The following is a 25,236-nucleotide window of genomic DNA, read 5'->3' on the forward strand; positions in this document are numbered from 1 at the left end:
ACAATTTTTAGTTTGACTTCTCTTTCCTGTGGGCATTTCTGTCTCAAGTTGGGGACATAAAGCAAATCTGGAGCAGCAGCTTTATTTAGGTATGGAAGGCAGCCAAAGGAAACCTGGAATGTGGCAGGAGTGTATTTGTTTGGCAGCCCTGGCATCAGCGCTAGTGATCATTTGATACCTCCCCTTGTGTAGAGCAGGGATCCTTCAAAGCTGTTGGCTCTGGGGGTGAGCACGGGTGGACCCCTCAAACAGGCTGTAAGGTCTCTCAAGCAGCTAATCATCTCTGACTCGGACACCTGCTCATGACCAGCCCTAAGCCAAGTCACGGGGGTGCTGGCCTCCAAGGAGCTCTGTGTGTTTTCATCTCCCCAGCCATGAGCAGGATGCAGTGTGGACCACATGCAATTAAGCACTAAATTGTATGGTGCTCACAGAAATCAATAACTCTTAAAGTTTCCTTGAGTAAGAGTTCTAAATACTGCATGATGAGTTCTATCTGGATATGTTTCTTAGAGATACTGAAATTAAGGTTGGAATATGTTCACAGTGGAAGCCTTAAAAAGTACAGCTAATTGGACAAATGCACCAGTCTGTGTCTTTGTCCTCTTAACACAATGCCCAGCATATGTTAGGGAGTTGAATTTTTATTATAGCTGATCCTTAGTTTTTTTCATCCATGTGATTCTTTGATTACTTTCAGTTGTCCATTTCTTAGACAATTTATCAAGTGAGTCTCAGGAAATATCTTAAATGCTACTGAAATCCTATTCATTGGATGCTGGGATTCTACTACAAGGACTGGTCTTGAAACAAAAATAAAAATAGTAGACCCTTTAATGCTGTTTTGAAGTTCACTATCTTGTTAAGTGAGGCATCAGCTACAAACAGGGGTGCTACAGATTTAACATGATTCCTCATCAGCATTTATTGAGCACTAGTGTGCCCAGCTGCAAATACTTTCTGAGGAAACAGAAGCATGGACATAGGGTAACCTAACAGAGGTGCCTCAGCCTTCTCACCCTCATTTGTTCTTGCAGATGTAGTGGCAGGTGCATTTCAAGTGGGTTTCTACATACCAGTTGGCATTTCTAGAGTTCTTACTATGTACCCACCCTGCCTCCTTCAGTCCTCACAGCAGCGCTATTGGGTACATATTCTGACCCCATTTTAGAGGTGAATAAACTAAGGCTCCGAAGTAATATAACTTCTCCACAGGAAAACAGAACGGTTGGTGCCAGAATTTAAACTCGGATTTCTGATTCTGGAGCACAAGTACTCACTAACTGCGCCTTGTTTTGTTTACACTTTGCAACACTTAGTTCTGAGTGTTTGTCATTTTCTCAACAGACTCAACAAAATGAAACCAGGATGCTTTTGGCTGCATCTCACACTTCTTGGAGCCTCCCTGCCTGCTGCGCTGGGGTGGATGAACCCAGGAACCAGCAGAGGATTGAACGTGGGTGTGGGAGAGTCCCGGGAAGAGGTATGGTCACGTCACGGCTGACATGACATTTAAAACTCATTGCTTTTCAATGTTAGAGTATCTTATTTCCTTTCCACCTTTAGTTTTTATCAAGTAGATTGCAGTGAAAATTAAAATCCTGCCCCCTTTTTGGTAGGGGACAGAAGGAAGCCACGTGTGTTGATAAGGACAGGAGGTTTATATCATGCTGTTAAGTAATGGTCTAAAATCTCTCCAGTGCCAAAAATGTATCTGCAGATCAAGTTATGGTTGCATGTTTTGTCTTCCACACAGACCCACTAGAGAACGGCCTTTGTGGATATTTAATAGCACTCTGAAAGTGCTGACTCATTGGTGGAGCACACCCATGTGAATTAATGAAGTCTTTTAATTAAAAAATATGTTATAAAGGAAATAGACTTCTTTTCAGCTATATAGATAACAAGAACCAGGCTGAGTAAGAACTGGAGTGTAGAGGTCCTAAGGGAGACGGCCTTAATGAACAGATAAGAATGATTAATGGCATGTTAGTATATATAAATGCTTCTAAAGTGCTTGAAAAACTTGTTCTCAAATACCTCCCGGGAGAGTCTTGCTATCCTGCTAATTGCTTAGTGAACTCTGGTCTGAAGTAGTGAAGAGGAGTCATAAACTGCAGCCAGCCCTGCTCAGGTAGTAGGCCTCATGGATTTGGGGCTCATGAGGGATGTAGATTTTCTGAACATGCTGATTTTTTGTACATGCTGAACCTTGAGAAATGACTACACCCTTTCAGTAAAACCACCTAGGATTTTCTTGATGACGTGATGAATACTAATTCTTACCTGAGAGCTTTCCAGGGCATCTTAACTGCCACTGTCTTCCGTGATGCCTCCCCTTCTCCTTTTCTCTGTGCGTGCTTCCCGTCCTGTGGAATGAGGAAGAAAAATCACCCCCAAAAGTCAACGTTACCCGGAGAGTGAATAACGATACACACTATATGGTAGGATTAATGCGTTATTTGAGCAAAAGACACGATTTCTCTTTCATTATTACTTAATTGTAATGCAATCCCAAAGCTACAAGCCTTAATCTTCAGGGAGCTACAGAAGTAATTTAATGTGCACTCTTTTCCTGCTGAAGTTAGTGTGGCTTCCCTTTGTGGCGAGCAGATGATTAAACAGAAACACTGTCTCTCCCATCTAAATCCATGAAGGACACAACTTAATGTTCTTGTGAAAGAGTCTGAAGGCTGACTTGCTAGCGAGCCCAGCATTTCCCAATGGGAATCGTTTAATCGTTATACTCATATCCATACAGAGGGAAAATGATCATTTAAATCCTATAAATATATTGTTGAATATTTAATAGCAAAGCAAACAGGCAAACACACAGCTATGTGTATTTAGTGTTCTTACTTTTGGGGCTCATTGGCCCACTGTTTTAAATCACTTAATTCAATTAAAAGAGTCAAGCCTATTACTGTGGGATTTAGCTGGAGGTAAATTGAAGGTAATTTGATATCAACCTAAGGTCTCTTTATTTTAGTTGTTACCACCCTAATTCTTTGTGTACCAAAGAAAGAGTAGATGATGCTCAACCTGAAGAAGTGAGGCTTTTTTTTTTGTTTGGGGGGGTTGTTGTGTTCCCCCCTTCACCCCTTTAGGATAGAGCCCCGGAGATGCCATTGTCTCCCAGGTTCGGGAATTTCACTGCTTCGGGAAAAGGAAGTGATGCCTCTGGACTCCCAAAGGCCGGAACAACCACCCTACCCATCCAGTTCTCTTTGCCGTAGACTGAGTTTTTGTGAAGTGTTGTAACTTCTGCTCATTGAGTCTGCTTCTGTCAACTGTTAAATGAGATGATGACAATGTGAATGGGCCCAGGACATAGGACAGCCTCTGTGAATGTTTAGAGAGAGTGGGCAGGACATGTAGCATAACTGGTTTGCTGACCTTGATGACACTTGATGCACAGCCCCTCCGTCCCCTCACTCACTAGGGTCCTCCTGCCCCAGTGCCGTCCCCTCCTTTTGCAAGTCTGAATCAGCCCCTCTTCCAAGGCCCAGCTCTGGTTCTTACCTTTTCTCTAGAGTCTTCTTTGACCACTCTTGGTTACATTTGATCTTTCTCTGAACTCCTAGTCTTAGTCTTTCCTATCTTTTTCTTAACTCTTGTATTTGTACTTTAGCATATGGATGAAGCCATCTTCTTTATCTTTCTCTTCCTTACAGCATCTAATAATTTAAAGAGGAAAATAGAGGCTCATTGAGTTTTTGAGTCAATTGATATTTATTCAACATTTGGTACTAGTCATGTAGTCACCTTGGTGCTTTCAAATTTCACATTAGACTATCATGTATTTAAATGAGTTTTTTATACTTCCCTGCACAGCAGGCTCATTTCTGGTGTGGACATGAATGGTCCCCCCCAGCAAATCTGTTAGCAGTTTGTGGGCCAAGCCAAGCTTGTACCTTGTCAACATCCAAGATAGTCCTGTGTGTTACAGGTTCTGGGTAGTTTCTCCTTTGAATTGTAGCTCTTTAAATATCCAGAACTCACTGCCTAAACCATATTAAACTCCTCTAGCAGTTTCCTCAGACAGTCTTATTTTCTAAAAGAATCAAAGCCAACAGTTTCCTGAGACCCAATAAATAAATGAAAAAAAAACTTTCCAGGAACTAAATGGTAAAATGTTTCAGTGTGTGTTTTCTCCCTGATCGTAGTACTTTCCAAAACATTCATTGACTTAAGATTTTTTTAAGTGCTTGGAAAGCATTAATAAGATTTAATTTGCCTTTCAAGTTATTATACCAATTACTTGAGTGTCCTAAGGGTAAATAAGGATTAAATGACCAATGTGTGTGTGCTTGCACATTTTTAAAGCAATTATAACAATTGTGAACTGTGTTAAATTATTGTTTTATGTACAAAGACTGCAGTTGACATAGCTTCAAGGAGTTTACCATTTTACAAATGTCAATAAAAAGAAATGTAGCTGGGTGGAGTGCCTCTTTAATAAAGAGCTGAGTGGCAGGGCATGATCTAGAATCCTAATGCAATTCTGAATTCAGAGGAAACAATTCTGAGAGATACAACTATCGAAATTCTGAAATAGAGTTATATTTTATTTTCCCCCTTTCCCCAATACTCTGGCCAAGATAGATACAGTAATAAAATCAATATTGGTAGAATTTTATATTGGGGAGACCAGGAAAGTGAGAAGGGATGTGATAACAGTCCCTAGGGACGTCCCTCTTGAGGGGCAGACATTTGTGGGCAGGTCCCCTCCCCTTTGAGCCCTGGATACTGTGTTGCCATCACTTGCTGGGCTCTGGGATTGGATGGCGGCCGTTACACAGCCTTATGCATCCTTCTTGATCTTACTGAACTTTTCCTAAATTGCTCTTACCCATGGTTTCTAGTCATGCACTAAATATCTGTAAATATTAATATTGGTTCCATTTAAAATTGTTAGCTTTGTATGCCTTGGTGCTTATAGAGACGAGATATGCTTTGATGTCAGACACCATTTGTTTTCAGTGTGTGTGAAGTCTCATAAGAGTCTTTGAGGGAAAAAAATTGGTAGTAGGAGTGGTATCGGTAGTCAGGATGCTTCCTGTCCTCCCTAACTCCAGGGGTCAGCCTAAGAGAGCAGGATCCTACCCTGGTTGACCAGCCCGTTCCCCTTCTGCAAGTGTTGGCCCCTGACGCTGACTGCACTCCTGTCCCTGTGAGGACACCTTCAATTTGCAGAGAACTTAAATGCTCTGGCTTCTTTCTGCATTGGCTGGGCATTCAGGAGGACTCAGGCTGCTAAGACTGAGCATTAATTTAAAAAAATATTTTTCTTCCTTAATAAGTGTCCTTGTTCTTACACATTTGATTGCAGTTAAGACAATGCTCCCCTGCCCTTTCAAGTGATGTTCTCCCCCCACAGCTCTCACTCCATGCCCCTGACTTCCTTTTGATTGCCGGGGAAGAAGAGTTGATCACTCCAGCCCCTCACTCTGTGGGAGTGGAGAAAACCAACTCCCTCCTCTCTGTGGACAGACAGGGTCCAGGCTGGATACTCAGCGTTTTCCAAGCCTCATCTGCAGTACAGGCCTGCATGCAGGTTTTATGTCTCTTTTCTGCAGAATCACCCTTCCTAAACACTCCCTGGTACCAACTGCAGCTTTCAAAGAAGATGAGACTCTGGGTGAAGTGTCACAGCAGGAGGCGCGAGTGGGGCCTTTCACTGGGCGAGGTGCACTGGGATGCAGATGACACCCCTTACATGAATCCGGGACTTCTGCTGCGGGGCTGGTTCTGGGAGGGCAAGGCCTCTCTCTGCTCCTCCAACTCTCGGCCATGGCTGTCCATTACTGTGTGTCGGAGGGTATGGATGTTAGTTTCTTAGGTAAAATTGGGAGAGCACAATCTCCCACCTGCAGATGTGAGTAAATCCATAATTTCCAAGGTGAAGGGTGGTGGCAGATACTCCAAGCCGCAGGGGAGGATGAGCTGATTTCCACCTTCAGAGTTAGTGTGGGCTATACGTACTCCTATCCAGTGTCTCTTGAGCTTCAATGTGCTTGTGAACAAGCCCTGATACTTCCAGTCTTGGAGGACAGTGGGCAGAAAAGCCCTAGAGGTATCCCCTACCATCACCCCCTATGCACACATCCCAGAAGGAGAATCCAGTTGGTGATGAACCCTGGCCTTTTTTAGCTTCTTGCTAATGTGATGACACTGACTGCAGTCAGAAAAAGGAGGAACACAGAGGCTGCAGTCATGCCGGGAAATAGCTTGCCATGAAATTGGCTTCGAGTGAGGGGAGGCAGGGGCGTGTAGGTGAGGGGAGAGGTGAATTGAAACAGCCTGGGTTTGAGAGTCATTTTCACCTATTTTCAAGCAAGCAGGCAGATAAGAAAACTTAGATCTCTGAACCCAGAGTTCCGCCCTGGCTTACCTACAGGTGATTTAAATCCAGAGGGTCAGCCCACACTCCCATGCTCTCACCATTACTGCCTCTGTGCCAGACATCCTGGTGTCCTGCCCAGTTTCTGTCCCCAACACCCAGCCAGGCTGCCTTGGGCACCACAACTGCCGGGTTGGTGCTGTGTTCGGGGGTCTTGTTTTCATTTTTATCCTTGGACAGGGGAAGCCACCGTCTTTGTTCTTTGTGCTGGATATTTCTCCTCTCTCGCCACTCCCAGCAAGCCTTCTACTCTGTACCAGTTACTGCACTGTATGTCCCTTTAGTATTTTGAGATCATAGTTGACAGAGTTTCAATTGGCTCTGAAAAGTTCTGTGACCCTGGAAAATAAACACTTATGAGTTCACAGAAAACCATTATTCTTCCTTTTAATTTAGCCTTTACTCATCTAACTATTTTCTGTATGTCTCTGCTGCTAAATAATCTCTGCCTCTCTAGGAAACTTCCCACGATTGTAAGCAGGACATCAGGCCATGTGTTGTCAGTGGGGCTCTGATTTCCGTTGTCCGGGCACTTGGCAGCATCAGCTCTGTTAGGCCCCAGTCATCTGCTTGATTTGTTCTCTGTGACTTGTCTCTTGTGGGTTGTCTCTCTTGTTTCCCATTCAGAGAGAAGTGAATGCTGTGTTGGTGTCAGACTCTAGCAGGCCCCCTGTGCGTGGCCTCCACTTCCCTGTCCTGCAATCCAGGGCCATTGTCCTTCTGTCTCCACTGCTGTGGCTTCTGCTCTGAGCCCCCTGGGAAGGGGAGGGTACTGGCTCTGGAGACGGAGGGCATAGGATGAGAGGGGGGTTCCATACCTGAGAAAACTGCAGCAGGGCCAGGTGCATGCTGTTGGGTAGAGGAAGCAGCCGAGCTGAGCCCTCAGGGCTTAGAGAAGCCCTCCGTCCATTGGGCCTCCCTTGTTGTAGCCACACACTTGCATCTTTTTTTTTTTTCATTTTTAAAATTTATTTTATTGAAGTATAGTTGATTTACAATGTTGTGTTAATTTCTACTGTACAGCAAAGTGATTCAGTTATACATACATATATTCTTTCTCATATTCTTTTCTATTATGTTTATCACAGGATACTGAATATAGTTCCCTGTGCTGTACAGTAGGACCTTTTTTTTTTTTACATCTTTATTGGAGTATAATTGCTTTACAATGGTGTGTTAGTTTCTGCTTTATAACAAAGTGAATCAGTTCTATATATACATATGTTCCCATATCTCTTCCCACTGTTACTTTTGTTAAAATACTTTAATCATTGAGGGTTTGTATTGGGGTAGAAAGTGTATGTGTGTATTTTTTGAAGAGTTGAGAAGTCATCCCTGTATTGCTCAGAAAAGTCCTTTCCAGAGAATACCACTGGTGACCAGCGAGCCCTTAACATAGTAGGAAGTAGATTAAAGAACCACGTTTGCTGACCACCTAACCAGCTATGAGGGAGGTGGCAGGTGCCAACGTCACCACCCAGGTTTCAGCCCCAGCCTCTGGAGCGTAGCCTGCTTTTCTGACCACACATCTCTCCCTGCTCAGGCTGAGAGTTCTATGTGCTCTTGGTGGCTTGTCGGCTGGTGGTGGGCAAGGTCCTGGCATAGATAGCTTGATGCAGACAGCTGTCCCTGCCATGTCCTAACTGAACTGTGCATGTTCTACATTTCCTCTTTCTCCTCCATGATGTTTGTTGTTGCTTTAAAACCCCATAGCTGCTTTTTCCAGCTGGGGCCAAATCACTCACTTGCTGCTCTGCCTGTCTGTGCTGCTTCCTAAGGGATCTCCAGTCCTGCCTTTGACTCAGGGGCCCCTCAAGTCGGAGGGCCCAGTGGTTCAGATCTGCTTCTCCCCTTCCAGCTGTGTGGCTGAGAGAAGTTCCTTACTCTCTGATCTTCAGGTTAGCATTGAGTAAAACGCAGGCGATAAAAGCCCCGGTTTCCGAGTTGTCATGAGGACTAAGATGGTGCATGTAATACCCGTCACGGACCTGCTCAGAACATGGCAGTCAGAGCTGTGGTCTGTGTCCATGATCTCAGAACCCCACTAAGTACCCATCAAGAAGACCATGCACTTCTCTTGTGCTGAGGGCTGGCGTGTCACCACCAGCTGCAGTGCTTGTCACTCAGTGTTTAGCAAGGTAGCTCTTGGGGTGGGAGGGTCCTCTTTCTGGTGGAATGGTCAGTATCCTGGGGTCTGAGCCCCCTGGGTCCCCAGTGTCCAGGGGAGCTTGGTACACAGCAGGATGTTCAGATACTTGTCAAGTAAGTGAATGAGTCAGTGATCTTTTATTATTGTTTTGGCATCACGTAGGGATTTAGACAAGGTGACTTGAGTTTCTAGGACTCCTTACAGAAGAAATCGCAGGAGAGACCAGGCTGTTCTTTGGTTTCCACTTGTAGTAGAATCCCGTCACAGTTTCAAATCTTTCCATCTTCCTTACTGAATCAGTAGAAGCTTAAGAGTGTCCTATGGGTTGTGTATGGGGGACGGGGGTGGAATCCCTGACTCATTTGCTGTCTCCTTCTTCGAGTGGTCTGAGGGCCTGCCTGACCCTGACGGTCCCTTCTGCGAAAAGGCCAACACACCAGGCAAGCACACCAGACCCTCACCCAAAATAGAAACCTTAGAGTGCAAGGTACACTCACATGCAGGATGTTCTGTTTATTCTTCAAATTTTCAGGGTCAGCAGAAATAGTCTGTGGCTCCAGGGAGGGTGGCTGCCAACTGTCCCTACAAAGGGAGGAAGGGATCGAGGGCAGTGAGAATGGAAGTTGTCTTTGGGGATTTTGTTAAATAGCTGTTAGACTCCTGATGGCTTTTCTTGACGCTAAGTCTTAGGTGAGTTGTAGTAAAAGCTTGCATAAGCTGTTCTATCATTTAAAGCTTGCTCTCTAAATAAAGAAAACAGAACTCTTCCCGTTTATTTGCCTTTCTAACCTTGCATTTAAAACATGCTGGGAAACTTCCTCTATAAGCAAGGACCTCAGGTTTCGGTGGTTTTGCTGATGGCACATTTTGTGCATTCATTCCAGGGAATTAGACTTTCACATGGAGACCCTAGGAGATGTCAAACGGGAGAGGCCTGCCAGGCGATGCTCTAATTGGAGTGCTTCTAAAATGTGCCCCACTGGGCCTCCTCTTCCTCCTCCACTCTCTTCTGTTTGGTTGTTACATATGCTGTTGTTTTCACTTTAGCATTTGGCTGTGAAGAATGGGATTCTCTGCCTCCTGTCTGGGTGTTCATCCCCTGGCAGTGTAGCTAAGGAGTATGTCTTTGTGTCCCAAAGCAGAACTTCCCACTTGACCTTCTCAGGATGCTATGCACCTACCTTGTATGGGTCTCTCGACCCTGGGATATCTAGGCCAACTGGGATATCGGGTGGTCTTAAATCTTAGTCATCAGTAGGTATCCACTGAGCACCCCTCTGTGTGCTTGGCCCGGTTCTAGGGACAACTGGATGAAGAGAAATGGGATTTGTGATTCTCTTCTTGGGGCTTGAGGACCAGTGGGGCATGAGAGTGGGGTGGGGAATTGGGAGGGTGATGGAGCACTTGGCTATTGCTGAACAGAATATGAGTTAGCAGAAGGAATTTAACCCTATGTCAACTTTAGCCTAAAGGAAATTAGGTATCTTTCTTGAGTAATAAAGGAGGAAGTAACTCCCGCCTTCCCTTGTTTCACTGGTCCACCCCTGGTCCCAGAGCAGGATGCTTGTTCTCACAGTCCAGACTTTCTCCTCTCCAGAGGGGTTGTGACTAATGGCAAATCTACTATCACAGGTTCATCCACAGCCCATGACTCAGCTGCTCTGGAGCTCTCAGAGGGTTGGTTGGGGGCTGGAAGAAGCTGGCATCTCAGGGTGTCATACCCACAGGCTGGTGGACACAGTGGTGACTGTAGTAGCTGGTGGTGTCCAGGGCTCAGAATTTCAACCAGAGTCCCCCAGCCCTTCTAGAACTTGTCCACCAGAGCAGGGTCTGCACCCCTCTGGGCCCTCTCCTAAGGTAGTTCAACCCGATATGGCCTTGTCCTTCTTGTTGGCTCAGAGGACTTTGTCTGGCTATGGGGAGCAGATGGTTGCTCATTGTTGCTGGGTCTCATGTCTCTGAGGGTGCGGTAGCATGTGACATTACCACCCCAGTGCCCAAACCATCATACCTGGAGGTCTTAGCTCTTGCTTTTGAGTCCCATCTTGAGCTAGGTGTCCATCCTTGTACCAATTGTTGTACCAATTAGTTTGGTAATTTACAGGAAGAAAACACTTCTGTGGCCATGCTGTCTAGGACAAAATTATCTGATTCATTATACATTCTAGATGAAAATGTATAATAAACTTTAAACCTTATCTCATTCAAAATGACTGTTCTTATGTTGCAAGAGAGGATGGTCCTGAGCTGCATTCTATAGGAAATTCCTGTGTGTGGTGGGCTGATGTCTCACCCGAGACTATGAGAAAGGAAAGGGAATAATCACAAACAGCTCTAAGAAATCACCTATACACGTGCACATGGTGAGCAGTTAATGTGGTACAGAACGTTAGCAGTGTGGGCCCAATCACGGGTGATGGGAGAGTTGAGAGCAGAGAGGCACTGGGTGGGAGGCGGGCTTGGGAAGGGCCTCTTCAAGGTAGAGGGCCTTGGAGAGGCTGGCAGAGATGCGGGTGGGGAGAACATTTAAGTATTTAAGGAGGAGGCACCCTCCAAGTGTAGGTGTGGGCTGGAACAGGACTGTGTCTGGTGGGAAGGGAGAAGAAGAGGGACTGATGGGTGTGGATACCCAGGCCTGCTGGCAAAGTGACGCATGAGGGACCCTTGGTGGCCACGAGCAGAATCACCTTCCAATGTGTTTGTGTACAAAGAAGGGTTATCTTGAGGCCCCAGAGACCTTCTGGAGCCCAGCAGGCTGCCTGGGGGGTGCAGGGTGTAGAGTCGTCAGGAAGCCTATCCCCCCTCCTCCCCCTTCCCAGCTGCACCATCTCCAACCTCCGCCTCTCTCTCCTTTGCCTGTTCTCTCTGGAGACCAGCCTTTCTGCAAACCTGCAAATCTCGTCTCATAGCCTTTACATTGTAATATGGCCTGGCCACCATACGAACCTCCGGCTCCAGGGCCCTGGACTACCCAGTCGAGGTCTAGTCTCTGACAACCTGGTTGGCTCCACTTGGCCAAGCGTCTGCCCTGGTCCTATCCTCTGTGGCCAGGCGACAGGTCCCCAGAGGTGAAGTCCCATTCAGGGGCTCTGAGCAGAGGCTGCAGGTGGCGGTCTGGGAGGCGCCAGTGAAGAGGCAAGAGAGCAGGTCACTGTGGGTGGATGGGGCTGGTGAGGCTAAGGAGCCAACCTCCAGCCTCTCGGGGCTCCGAGTAATGTGTGCTGAGTTTTCAGAAGTGCGGCGTTTTATCAAGTTGAGCTTTCCCACCTTCAGAGCTGGAATTGGGGGTAGGAGGGCCTGCCTCCGTGGTCTTAAATCGTTGCTCTTCTGCTTCGTGTGCGCAGCTTCCTCTACCTGTCTCACGGTTACCCTCACCACACCAACCTGGCCTGTGTGCGGCTGGGCAGCTTGGAAGCCCAACTTACCCTCCCTGGTTTATCCCAGTAGACAGGCTGTAATGTAAAGGCTGCCTGACTCGCATCTCGCCAGTCCTTACCCCGACCCTCTCAGCCCTCCTGGTGCCTGTGCCCTGTCCCCATCAAGTTGACTAAAGGGCAGCAGGCTTTGGGGCTTGGAGGTGGCCCTGTGACTCCAGAGTTCACACATCTTGTAGGGCAGGGAGCTCCTTAGTGCAGCTGCTTTAAGGTTTAACTGGAACTGTTCTTGGGAAGAAAGATGGGGCTACATGGGAGGGGAGTCATGGCTTTACCAGATGCCTCTTAGAGGGTCCACCACCCTGTGGAATCCAGCGAGTAACATCACAGTCGAGCTGCCATGGGATAATTAGGCCAGTCACCGTGGAAGACGAGACACGATGGATGCTCCCCCGGTTCTGGGGCTGAGCTTTGTTCCCAGCCAGGTGGCAGAGTCTCGTTGCATTAGGAACTTGGCTTTTGCTATCATGTCTATTTCTGGGTAACTAAGAATTACGGAGTGTTAGGAAACCGGGGACACCTCCAGGGTGGGCATGTCAGGACAGGGTGGCCTCTGGAGCTCAGAGCTGGGCGTCTGAATGATACTTCTCATCATTCTTCTACAGGAATAAGGAGGAGATTCCTGATAGGGACACCTTTGAATTCCATAGCTATTAATGTTGATAACATTAATAAACAGCTATCATTTTGTCAAAGCTTTAAGCACTTTACTTCATTGACGTCTCAAAAAGATTCTGTGAGGTACCCTTAAGTTGCTTATATCACACGTGTGGAAACAGGGGCTTCAAGATGATGGGTGAGTTGTCTGAGGTCTCCTGTGTGTTGAGTGGTAGAGCTGGGCTTTGCACCCGGCATTCTGACTGTCCTGCTATGCTCCTCACGAGATGCAGCTATGCTTTTACCCAGCCCTCCCCCTTTACATGTTTTTGAGACCAAGAAAAGGACATGTGAGGATGATGAGCTTTGAAGGCCAAAGCAGACACTGTCACATCAGATAAGGTATCCCCACCTCCCAGAGGGCAGCAAAGCTTGAGGGCCTCCTGACCCTCCCCGTGGGGAGTGGCAGAGCATGTCCTGTCCCTGTTCACACCCTGGTTCCCCAACACGCACACCTTTCTCTTGTCTTCTCCCACCGTGGGAAAGGGCCCACGGGGCAGCTGTGGAATCCATGAGAATGAACATCTCTTAGGCTGTTTTCTTCTGTTCTTCAAGGGGGTCTGGTGGGGACTTTGCAGTCACTGCCCTGTGGGTCCCTGAGCATCTGCCCTCATGTAGGGCAGAGCCTGGCCAGGCCCACTGCTGTGATTGTGCACATGGAAAGGTGGGTGTCTGGGCTCTGGATGGAGACCTAAGTATGATGGTGTGTGGTGCTCTCTGTTTCTGCTTCTAAGAATTGGCCTTGGGGAGTGCCTAAGGGTTGATGAGAACTGTCTCCCTTTCAGAAGCTGTACTCTGGGACATTGACTTTAGGGAAGAGGCAAGGGTCCCAGCATCAGTGACCAAGATGACCAAGGTGGCTACTGTCAGATACAGGTTTCTGGAGGGTCAGGAATCCCAGCTGGAAACTGTTGGTGTTTGCTGACTCTTCCACCAGCCACTGGAAGAGAGCAAAGGGGTCAGTGCTGTGTTACAGCCAGAGGCAGGCTCCCTGTGTTCCTGCTGCTGGGGGGAGGCTGTCATGGAGGGCAGTCCTGTCTTCCCCAGAGGTGGGAGTGGTAGGGGGCAGCCCCAGGTACACAGGGCACTAAGGTTGGCTCAGCTGTGGGAGCAGGCGCTGGCCCCTTCAGAAGTATGCCTGCCTCCTCCAGGTGGGCGAGCACACGAGGAAGTTTCAGCCCCTGCCCCATGGACGAGGAGGGAAGGGCAGGGGCATACAGAGTGCCCACCGTGGAACACCGAGGGGAAGGAATCCTGGCATTTAAGTGTGCTGGAGCCAATCAGCCAACGGGCAGCCCCAGAGGGTCAGAGAAAGTCAGGGAAGGCAGCCTGGGGTGGGTGTAAAAAGACAGGTGAGGGGACAGCTCTGGCCAGGTGTTGATGGTTCACGATTGACACTGTACCACTTGATGGCGCCGTCCCCCCACCCTGTCTCTGCCCATCATTGCCCACTGGGGCAGCAGAACTGTCGGCCCCTCCCCACTCCAGAGGCCCCCCAAAAATGATGAGCACCTCTTTTGTTCTGCTCACCACGGTGCCGGGCAGCCTCCGATGGAGTGTAGTGGACACTACACTCCAGACTGAGGGCAGCATGACACCCGACAGTCCCCCACATGCTGTCTGTGGCTGGGAGCTGGTAAGCTACAGCAGCCACCAAGCAACCTTCCTCTGTCAGGTCTCCCAGCAGCCTCTCAGGCACTACCCTGTATCCCACTTTACGGCCGCGGAAACTAGCTTGACGTTACCACCTTGGAGCTAGAGACCCAAGGTGCTGGGGCCCAGATGAGCACTTTCACGACCACCCAAAGCCAGCTTGTGTGCTCCAGGCCAGTCACCCTGTTCTCCGCATCACTGGGGCGGCTCCCACTTCTGGGTGCTAAGCCTGCCCTTCCCAACTGCACCCAGTGGCTGCTGAGATCTGCTGAGACCTAGATGCTGGGGTGGCACTGCTCCCCATGGAAAGAGACCCCAGGCCTACCCAGCCATCCACCTGCTTTAATAAATCTTGCTGGGAAAGAGAAATCGGTGCTACTGTGTCTGTGCCTGGGAGAGTCTGGCTGGCACCTGTGGAAGCTGTGGTGGTCCATCAGAGGCTGCCCGGCACCACCATGAGCAGCAACGACAAGCAGAGTGAGAACCCTATTCTGGGGGAGAGAGTTTGTAAGATACTTGGTTAGCCCAGTGGTTCCCAATCGTGTCCGTACATTGGAACCAGCTTTATGAAAATGCTGATTCGTGTGTTCTAGCCCTAGAGGTTGTGATTTAATTGGTCTGGGGTGTGGCCTGAGCTCTGGATTGTTTAAAACATCCCTGTTTAAGAACCACTGGGTTAGCTTGTGGAAGAAGTGCAGATGGAACACCCACTTCTCTCATCATTGTCCTTCTCAGCAAATGCTCTTCAGGGGGAGAGATGATTCTGGGTGTTGGAGACAAAGCCCCCACATGCCTCTGCCCCAAGTGCAAGGCCCTCTGGGAGGTGTGGGTGACTAAGGCTGGCCTGGCTCCTGACCGGCAGGTGGAGGGCAGGCATCTCTCCAGCTGAGGAGTGATGCTCAGTGTTCTCTGCACAGGCCTCATTCTATTCTCAGGACCACCTTCTAGGCACCACCCTGAATGTCATCTCCTAGCTGAGCAGGCCCTAGCTCCTGGAGCATCCTACTTAAGTGCAGCAGGGGAAGGACAGGGAAAAGACTGTCGGTTTTACCTGGGACTCTCAGAAGGGCCAGCTACCAAGTGAACAGCAATCCAGCTATGCTGTCCATTGGGTGCCTTTCTTCCTTTTTGACTCTGTTATAAAAGAAGATTGAAAAAGGGCCTTATTGTGCCTTAGAGGCTTTTTAATTATATATAATTCATTTAATTTAAACTACTTTAGGTTCCAGTTTTAATACAAGTTTATAGTGGTACAATGAAAGTACTTTCTAATCAAAGTGTGTTTGTGGATTTATCTCCTTGTATAGAAACAGATACCCATGGGAACACAGGCCAATTATTAATTCAGACAACAATCAAAAATCTCCATGTTGGGCCTCCCTGGTGGCGCAGTGGTTGAGAATCCGCCTGCCGATGCAGGGGATACGGGTTCGTGCCCCGGTCTGGGAGGATCCCACATGCCGCGGAGCGGCTGGGCCCGTGAGCCATGGCCGCTGGGCCTGCGCATCCAGAGCCTGTGCTCCGCAACGGGAGAGGCCACAACAGTGAGAGGCCCGCGTACCGCAAAAAAAAAAAAAAAAAAAAAAAAAAAAAAAAATCTCCATGTCCTGAGTGGGAGGCATGGTGGTGGAGGCTCATGGGTGGCACTGGGGGTCCCTCCGGGGGTTATGAATATTGAAGGAGGTGGGTGTGGAGAGGGCTCAGCAAACAGAAGTGGCCATTGTGATGCTCGCTGCCATTTCTGGGGCCACAGCTGCTTCCACTGCTAGTTCTCACTGCTGGTGCCACAGCTGTGGACAGGGAGATGGTGATGGAGACGGGGGCTTGTGTGGTGGCTCAGAGGAATGACTGAATAGGCCTGAGCAGGGAAAGGTCATGCTCTGCACAGCAGGGAACAGGGGACAGGTCTGTACTCAAGTAACAGCCCCTGGAGGGGCCCCCTGATCACCGTATCTGAAGGAGAAAACCCTTTCCCCTCTCTCATTCAGTCTCCTTTCCCTGCTTTGTTTTTGACCATGGCACTTCTTACTATGACATGTTCCATACATTTCATTTGCTTGTTTGTTGCTGTCTCTGCGTGAGATCATAAGCTTCATGGGGACAAGGGCTGTGGCCGTCTTGGCATTGCTGTATCCCCAGGACAGTCAGTATTTATTGAATGAACAAATACATGGATAGATGAAGGTAAGAATAAATGAACGGTCAAGAGACTTACAGGAGCTCTGTTGGGAGCCCTGGGTGAGGGGCTGAGCATCTCAGGGAGAACCAGGGTGGTGGGGAATAGCAGGATAAGGCCTGACAAAAATGTTTCCGCAAAGGCGAGCCCACAGAAGCGGGAAGTGATGAATGAGGAAGTGAAGGCGATGCCGAGGGGAGGCAGAGGGGCCACTGGCCAAGCAGGAGGACCAGAAGGGAGGGGACTGTTTCTGGACAAGCTGAGAGATTCTGGTTGTGACGCCTGGACTAAGGGGTTTTTGCTGTTTCTTTTGGGAGAAGTGAGTGTGCCTGTCCTTAGTGTGCTCACCTTTACACCCACTCCAGAATTATATATAATTCATTTAATTTAAACTACTTCAGGTTCCTTTTTTTTGTGTGTGTGTGGTATGCAGGCCTTTTTCTGTTCCCTACTTGTGCCCATAAAGGGGTGTGTCTGGGCTGGAGACTCAGGCTCAAATGCAGGGGGTGTGGACAGGCAGTCAATTACCAATCTCAGTTTAGTCTGCCAGGCAAACCGTAGCTACTCTCTAAACTCAGCTTCTGAAACTGTAAGACTGTGAGTGATGCAGATAGTGGTGGAAGAGCCTTTTAGAAAATAGACAACAAACAACTTACTGATTACTCAGCTAATGTGATGGAAGTTGCCCAATGAAAAATGAATGAATGGAAAAAAGAATACAGCTGGATTGTTGCCACACATTTATTGTTCAATAAATATTGTGTGGTTTGGGGGGAAAAAGGAGCCCCACCATGGCTCTATAACTTTTTGCATCTTTAAGTCAGATGATCTATATCTGTGACCCACCCCCACTCCATGTGTAAAAACAAGAATGAAAAACAGACTCAGACATGAGAACAGTGCTGGAGGGCAGCCTCTTTTCCTCTTTTGTCTTTTAATTTTCTAGACACAGGTTATTCTAAACCTCATTGTAGCTTACAGCTGGCAAAAGAAATAAAGTGGCAGGTTTGAATATCACATTAAACAGGTTGATGCTAAGTTACGTTATCTATTGGATGGTACCTGGAGGGGATAATGAATAATTAAAATGTAAACTACTGTCCCTTTCCCTCCCAGAGGCCATCTGTCCTCCCCCGAACACCGACAAGATGGTCTTATTTATCTTGTCGTCCGTGGACGGCTGGAGCACAGGACAGGACGACTGGTGGACATGAAGCTTCGCAGAATGAGAAAAGCATCTTAGGGTGTCCTGATCCTGCGGAAACTTAGCTAAAAATGGAAAATATAGAAAGTCATACTTCAGTGACAGTCAGTGTGTTCCACAAGCCTGGAGGAGACCCTCACTCACCCCGTATTCTCCTCAGGAGATCATGAAATAAACTGATGTCATTCTTGCAGTCAATCTGTTTAGGGCCTGTGATAGGCCAGGACCTGTACTGGGGTGAGAGAGGAGTGAGGTGTGGGCCAGCGGGGAGACAGATGCTGGCCTAGTAATGACAGTCCTGCATGACCGTGGCCCATTGCAATCAGCTCTGTGTGGTGAGCTGGGCTTTGTCAGGCCTGCCTGCTGTCCCCGGAGAGAACGACTGGTAATGGGGTGGCCCCTGGGGTGCATGCTGCTAACTCTTAGGATAGTCCTGCCTGCAGTGATTACTTGTTCTCAAGCAGAAATGTGCATTACTTTCCCCAAATCATAAACTTAATTCGTTTTTAATTTGTTGGGTTGTCAGAGAGATGAAGCTGGAAAGTGCCCCTCTCTCCTTCTTGGTCTCTTCATCTGGCTGTGTGCAGGTGATGATGTTTAACAAGGTGGAGAGATCAATTAATCATTGATATTTATTCCATCAAATGTAATTTAATGTTTACTTGTACTGTCATATCAGTAGATTTGCTACAAAAGACGACCTTAAATCCAAAGCCAACTTTTCTTTTTCTTTTTTTTTTTTTTTTTGCCGTACACGGGCCTCTCACTGCTGTGGCCTCTCCCATCGCGGAGCACAGGCTCCACACACGCAGGCCCAGCGGCCATGGCTCACGGGCCCAGCCGCTACGCTGCACGTGGGATCCTCCCAGACCGGGGCACGAACCCGTGTCCCCTGCATTGGCAGGGGGACTCCCAACCACTGCGCCACCAGGGAAGCCCAACTTTTCTTTTTAATTGTCAATTAATAACCTTTAATATATAGCTTTAAATATTACCAAGAATTTAAGATCCCTATAATCCTCATATAATATTCTATTCGTTCTTTACTTTTAAAAACAAGAAAATTAACTTCCAAGTCATCTTAATTTCTGAAGGCCTGGCAAATATCCTCCTCCTTTCTTTTTACTCTGGTGTCTTGTAATCACCATTAGTATCTTTTCTCTTTAGAGTATCACAGCTTTTCTCCAATGTGGCCCCCCTGTGTTCCCCATCAGAAAGCACTGAGCAGAACTGCCTGTGGATTCTGCCTGTGTGTCTGAGTCATTACTTAATTTATCCTGGCTAGGCTGTCTGGTCTGCCCATTCACAGATGGGGAACCTGGAGTGGGAGGTGTCTAGGCTGTGGCTGGTGGAGCACTTACTAATAAAATCAGGCTATTCAGGCCTCCTAGAGGCTATGAGGACCCCGTTTCAGTTTCCCTTGTGAACATAATGAAATTGATATTCCCCACAAATGTGCCACAGGGAGGCTATTGGTGATTTCATATTAATGACTTAAAAAAAAAAAGATGACTGTACCTTAATCATAAAGAGACTTCTGTGATATTTTTTCAAAATTATCCATACATGATCTTTTCCATTTGTCTTGATAAACCTCCACTAAATGCTTGGGTCCTGTGTAAACACCAGTTTGCTTACACTGATCCATTTATCGTTGGACAGGAAATAGAATGGACACAGAACTTGCTCACTGTATGGTCCATGTTTCAGCCCCGAAGTCTTGGAGAAGGTCCCTTTCATTGCCTGTGTGGTCATGCTCCCCACCACTTCTGTTCTCATTTTCCTGATAGAGGCCAGGGAGGCCTCATTGGATCGGGCAGCTTGTGGGCTGAGAGGGGAACATCCATGCCTCCCCAGCATCCTCTGCTCCCTAAGCATCCTGAGATGTAGGGCGGCTGCCTCTCCCGCCTGTAAGGCTGTCTACCTGAGGACACACACTGCTCTACCCAGAGGACTCCTGGCACGTGGTGCTATTCTCAGGGAGGTGGGGAATGAGCTCTGACCCCTTGACTAGGTGAGGTGGCATTCCTCAGAAGTGGGCACCTCCTCATCAGTATTTTCCTTAAGCACTTGCCGTGGGCTCCACATGACCAGAGGAGAAAGCTGATGTTCAGACTCCCCCACTGCACCCCCCAGGAAATCCTGTTGTTAGCTGGATTATTCACCTTGGCTCTCAAGCTAGCTCTTGAGTTTAGGGTTAATTCCCTAACTCTCTCTTCATCTGGCTTTGAAGGCCCTGACGTGATGTGCTGGCACATCTAACAACGCAGTGGTTTTCCTTCTGCCTTTACCTGAGCCATATAAATGAGATAAAGTGTACCAAACACTTACTGTGTGCTCAGTAAATGGGAGACAGTGATGGAATACATAAGGCATCACTTTATTTAGCCGTGTTCTATTCATCCAAGTGAAGGCTTTAATTGCAGAATGGTGTCCTGCTAGCAAAAATCAAAGTCATTAAGAGTCAAGTTTTTAAAATTCAAATGAATAAATGAAAAATTGTAAGAAAGGTTGTTAAAGAAGCATTAGTTTTAAGAACATCTCAGATATGAAAACCTTAGAATTTAGTTGTCAGAATTTCAGTAGTGATGAGTGCTTTTAGCAAAGCTTCCATACCAACTGTACCAAGTGGTTTATAAATTGAGCACTTGGGCTTCCTCTCGTAGCTTCCTTAGGCAGTGGGAGCCTAAGGAACTCTGCAGCAGGGGCTTCCTCAGCTCCCCTCATGCTGGACTGAGGTGCTGCCGGTCATGGGCTCACCACCAGGACACTGGCAGGGGCAGAGGTCCTGCAGCTGCCCACCTCAGCAGGCCATGCCCCATCTGCACAGACTCACCTCTGCTTTGTCTACAAAGACATGGCCACGTCAAGCTCCATTCAACTTGCTGTTTCCATGGCCTTCTCTTCTGAGTAGTGGATGCTTTTGATCCTCAGTTTGCTAACTCACAGAACCAACATTCTCCCAGAAGCCACTGAATCCCATAACATTTCAAGTGACACACTGAGACTCTCTAACCAAGGATGACTGGACACATGGCCAAGGGGGATGAATTTGATCTGTGGCCAAGCTCCACCACCCTTTTCCTGAGCCTCACATACAGTCTAATGTCCTGAGCACCACCTAAGATGGATGAAAATGATCCAGGCATGGAATCTGAGGATCTTCATTTGTCCTCTTTCAGCAGCTCACAAACTATTTTTTGGTAACTGAGAATCTGTAATAGATTTTTGGATTATGAAAAATATTAGTCAGCAATCATATTATATTGATTCAAAAGATTATGCAGTTCAACTGCACAATAAAGTACAGCTTTATGGAATGGTAATTTTTTACTTAAGTTCTTCTACACTATAGTAGAAGATAATGGATTCAGGAAGGGCACAATGAGGAATAAAGCTGTTGTATTGGTTAAATGACATTTTAAATGATTTGGCTGTCAAATTCGTGGAAAGGTTATGAACAGTAAATGAAAAATCTAAAATTAATTCCCTACTTCAAGAAAATGTGATTTATACCATAATAAAATTAGATTTTTAGTTAAAGAAATTTAGTCATTAAGTAATGCCCATGTGCTAACTCTCATTTCTAACCATCTGGTTTGAAGCTTCTGCAGCAAATAATTTCTTCCTTAGGCAAAGCATCTGGGGCCCTGGTGTCACTTCTATAAGTGAATTCTGTTCTGTACAGTTCTGCTACAGCTTTTTGGGGCATACTTTTTCAAGTACTGAAAAGATATTCTATTTAGCCACAATAATTGACAGAGACATTGAACTCATTTCCCTCCCCAAGTGATCTTACTATTTCTCTCCCTTAGTTATCTTCATTAATGGCAATAAAGATGATGATGGCCACCATTTAAGGACTACTGTATGCCAACCACCATGCTAAGTGTAGCACAGGCTTATTATTTCACTTAATCATCCCAACAACTCTACAAAGAAGGTACCATTCCTGCCCTTATTTCACAGATGAACAAACTGAGGCTTAGAAAGGTGAGATAATTAACCAAAGGTGGCAGGGCCATGGCTGTCAGGAATAAGCCAGGATCCAGCCCAGATCCATCCAACTTAATAGTTCCATTTTTTAATATCTGTCATGTGTCTCCTGAACATTCACTGAGTATTTGCTTTGAGACTGCAGAGCATAGTGGTAGGATTTCCAAGACTTGAGTCTAGCCTTGACTTGGCCACTTGCTACCCTGTGATGAGTCAGCAAGCTGCAGCCTTTCCCTCTGTAGAACCTTTCTCATCTGTAAATTAGGGAGTATGATTATTCCCTTTCTTCAACAAATTTCTATTGTGTACTACGGGTACTTTGTCCTATTATATTTTTAAATTTTTGATTGAGACGCATCAAATATTTTGGAAAGTGTACACCTCTTAAGTGTAGAGCTCCATTTACTTTTACAAAGTGAACACAACCAAGTAACTACCACCAAGATCATAATTTAGAACATTTCCAGTACCCCAGAAACCACCTTTGTATCCCCCTGTTGTATACTCCCAAAGGTGACCACTAATCTGTCACCAAAGATTGCTTATGCTTGTTTCTGAAATTTACAAAAATCCTATACATTGTACTCTTTTGCATCTGCCTTGTTTTGGTCAACATTATGTCTGTGAGAGTCATCCAAGTTAATGCATATTGCAGAGTTGGTCCTTTTGCATTGCTGTGACATTTCCATTGTGTGGATATGCCACACTTTATCCATTCTACTGTTGGTGGACTTTTGAGTTGTTCCCTGTTCTCGGCTATTACGCGTCATGCTGTGATCGGCATTCTTGTACATGTGTTTTGGTACTCATGTGAATGTACTTAAGTTGGACATTTACCTGGGAGAGGTATTGCAGGGTCAAGTAAGACAGAAATATTGCACTACTTATTTTAATAGAATTGGTTAAACAGGTAATAAAGGGTTAAAAAGCCAAAAAGCCAAAAAAAAAAAAAAAAAAAAGACTGCTGTGATAACTAAGAGCAATAACTGCAGGAAGCAGCTCTTGTCTCTAGGGGAGGAGCCCCAGAAAGCTGAGTCTCAGGCCAATGAGGAGAGTCCTGCTGGTGCTGGTTCCTCTAAAAGTGTGAAAATTATAGTTGCTCCATATCCTCATAAGCATTTGCTATTACTAGTTTTGCTTTGTTCTCTTGTTATCTTTTCTGTGGTGTATAGCCATATCCCACTGTGGTTTTCACTTGTGAAGTTCTTATTCAAGCCTTTTGCTCATTTTTAATTAGGTTATTTGTATTTGTCTTATTTGTCTGCAAAAGTATCTTCTATTCTGAATGAGTGCTGTGTCGGATATATAGATAAATATTGCAGATATATTCCCTTAATGGGGCTCAGCTTTTCACTGTCTCAATTGTATCTTTTAATGAACAGAAGTCTTCATTTTTTTAAAAAGTCCAATATATCATTCTTTTCCTTTATGGTGCTGCCTTTCACATCCCATTTAAGAAATTTTTGCTTACTTAAAGGTCATGAAGATATTCTCTTATGGTATCTTCTAGAAACATTATTGTTTTACATTTCACATTTAGATCTACAGTCCATCTGGAAATGAATTTTCTGTATGTTACAAGGTAGGAGGTCGTTGTTTTCTGTATGGATATCCAATGGATCAAGCTCTATCTGTTACAAAGCCATTCTTTTCCATTGTACTGCGCTGACACCTTTGTCATAACCCCAGAAACTGGATATGTGTGATATCGTGCTTGACTTCACATTCTGTATACCTTTTCTCTTTTTTCTTGATCAGCCTTCTTAGGGATCAACTTTATTAATTTTTTCAAGGAACTAAATTTTGGCCTTATTTTTTCATGGTATAATTATTTTCCTCTGTTTCATTGATTTCTGCTCCTATTATATTTCTTTCCTCCTATTTTTTGTGGGCTTACATTGGCCTTTTCTAGCTTTTAGAGATAGATGCTTAGGTCATCAATTTCTAGCCCCCCTCCTTTTTTTCTAACATAGACACTTGAGGCTATAATTTTTCTCTAAGCACTGCTTTAGCCACATCCCATAATTTTTTAAATGCTATAATTCAATTGTCATTCAGATTTCCTTTGTGTCTTCTTATTTCCTTTGTGATGTTTCTCTTGGAAATTATGCAATATACTTCCAAATCCATCAGTCAAGTATTTGGAGATTTTTCTCCATATCTTCTGTTACTGATTTCTAATTTAATTTCACTGTAGTCAGAAAACTATTTATGTTGTCTATATGGTTTTGATAATTTGAAATTTGTTGAAACTTCCCAGTGGCTCAGAATATGATCAATTTTTATAAATGTTGAATGGACACTTGAAATGAATATGTAGTATGCATTTGTTGGTACAGCATTTGATGTACATCAACTAGGTGAAGTTTGTTAATCATGAGGGTCAAATATTCTACATCCTTACTGATTTTTCCTCTACTTATTTTATCATTTAGTAACAGGTTTCTTAAATTCTCCAATGATTATTGTGAATTTGTCACTGTGGATTTCTTCTTTTAGTTTTGATTTTATATGTGTTTAGGCTATATAGTTAGGTATGTACAAGTTTAGAATTGCTATTTATTCCTGTTAAATTGTCCTTTTCTCACTATAAATCTAACATATTATTCTCTCTTCTTTATTCTTTTTCCCCCTACTCTTGTCTTTTTTTTTTTTTGATTAGTTTTTTGTGATCCCAGTCCTTTGATCTTATAGCACTACTTTTACCACATTTTGGATAGTAATAGGATTGTAATACTTAAATTCCATTTGACCTCCTGACCTTTTGTGATCATATGGTCATGCATTTTTGTTCTACAAATAGTATTACCTTAGAGGGCATTATTGTTGTTGTGTTAAGCAGCCAAAATTAGATTTATTCACTTTCTGGTGCTCTTTATTCCTTCTTGCATAACTAGGCATTCATCTGAAAAACTTTCCTTTTGTTGAGAGTGTTACCTTGTATTGCTCTTAGCATTAATCTGCTAGCAATGTATTCACTCAGTTTTTGCCTGTCTAGATATAGCTTTATTTTACCTTATGAATATCCATATTTTCACTGGATACAGAATTCTAAGTTTTTTCAGAATTTTAAAGATGTCATTCCATTGTCTTCTGGTTCCATTATTTTCTCCTGAAAAGTTGGCTATCAAATCTTATTGTTACTCCTTTGTAAGTAATATGTCCTTTCCACCTCCACCACCCATCTTCTGGCTGTTGTAAAGATTTTTCTTTTTCTCTTTGAATATTCAACTATATTTCCATGAGTACCTAGTGATGATTTTCATTGTATTTATCTTGCTTAGCATTTGTAGAGATTTCTAAATCTTTGGCTTGATGATTTCCATCGATTTTGAAAATTTTCAAGCAGTATCTCTTCAAATATTGATTCTACCTAATTTCCTCTCTCTGAAACTTCAATTACATGCTTGTTAGAACTTTTCACCATACCCTATAATGTCTCTCATACTCTACTGTGTTTTTTATTTTTATTTTTTCTTTTAAGATCTTTAGTCTGGTTATTTTCTACTGACCTAAACTCCATCTTATTAATCCTCTCTTTAGTTGTCTTTAATCTTCTATTAT

At 45.3% G+C, this 25,236-nt stretch overlaps 1 protein-coding gene across 5 annotated transcripts in view; it reads left to right on the plus strand.

Annotated features, from left to right (window-relative positions):
- The window catches only part of FSTL4 (follistatin like 4), a 728,090-nt gene that overhangs the window by 304,023 nt on the left and 398,831 nt on the right, over positions 1-25,236 (plus strand). For all 5 annotated transcript variants that reach the window (XM_082624020.1, XM_082624019.1, XM_082624022.1 and 2 more), the window contains one exon: positions 1,348-1,483. In XM_082624020.1, the coding sequence (XP_082480146.1) occupies positions 1,348-1,483 (136 nt within the window). The remainder of the gene's footprint in view (positions 1-1,347; positions 1,484-25,236) is intronic.

Source organism: Mesoplodon mirus, assembly GCF_964341445.2.
Source record: "Mesoplodon mirus genome assembly, chromosome: 5".
Taxonomy (NCBI): domain Eukaryota; kingdom Metazoa; phylum Chordata; class Mammalia; order Artiodactyla; family Ziphiidae; genus Mesoplodon; species Mesoplodon mirus.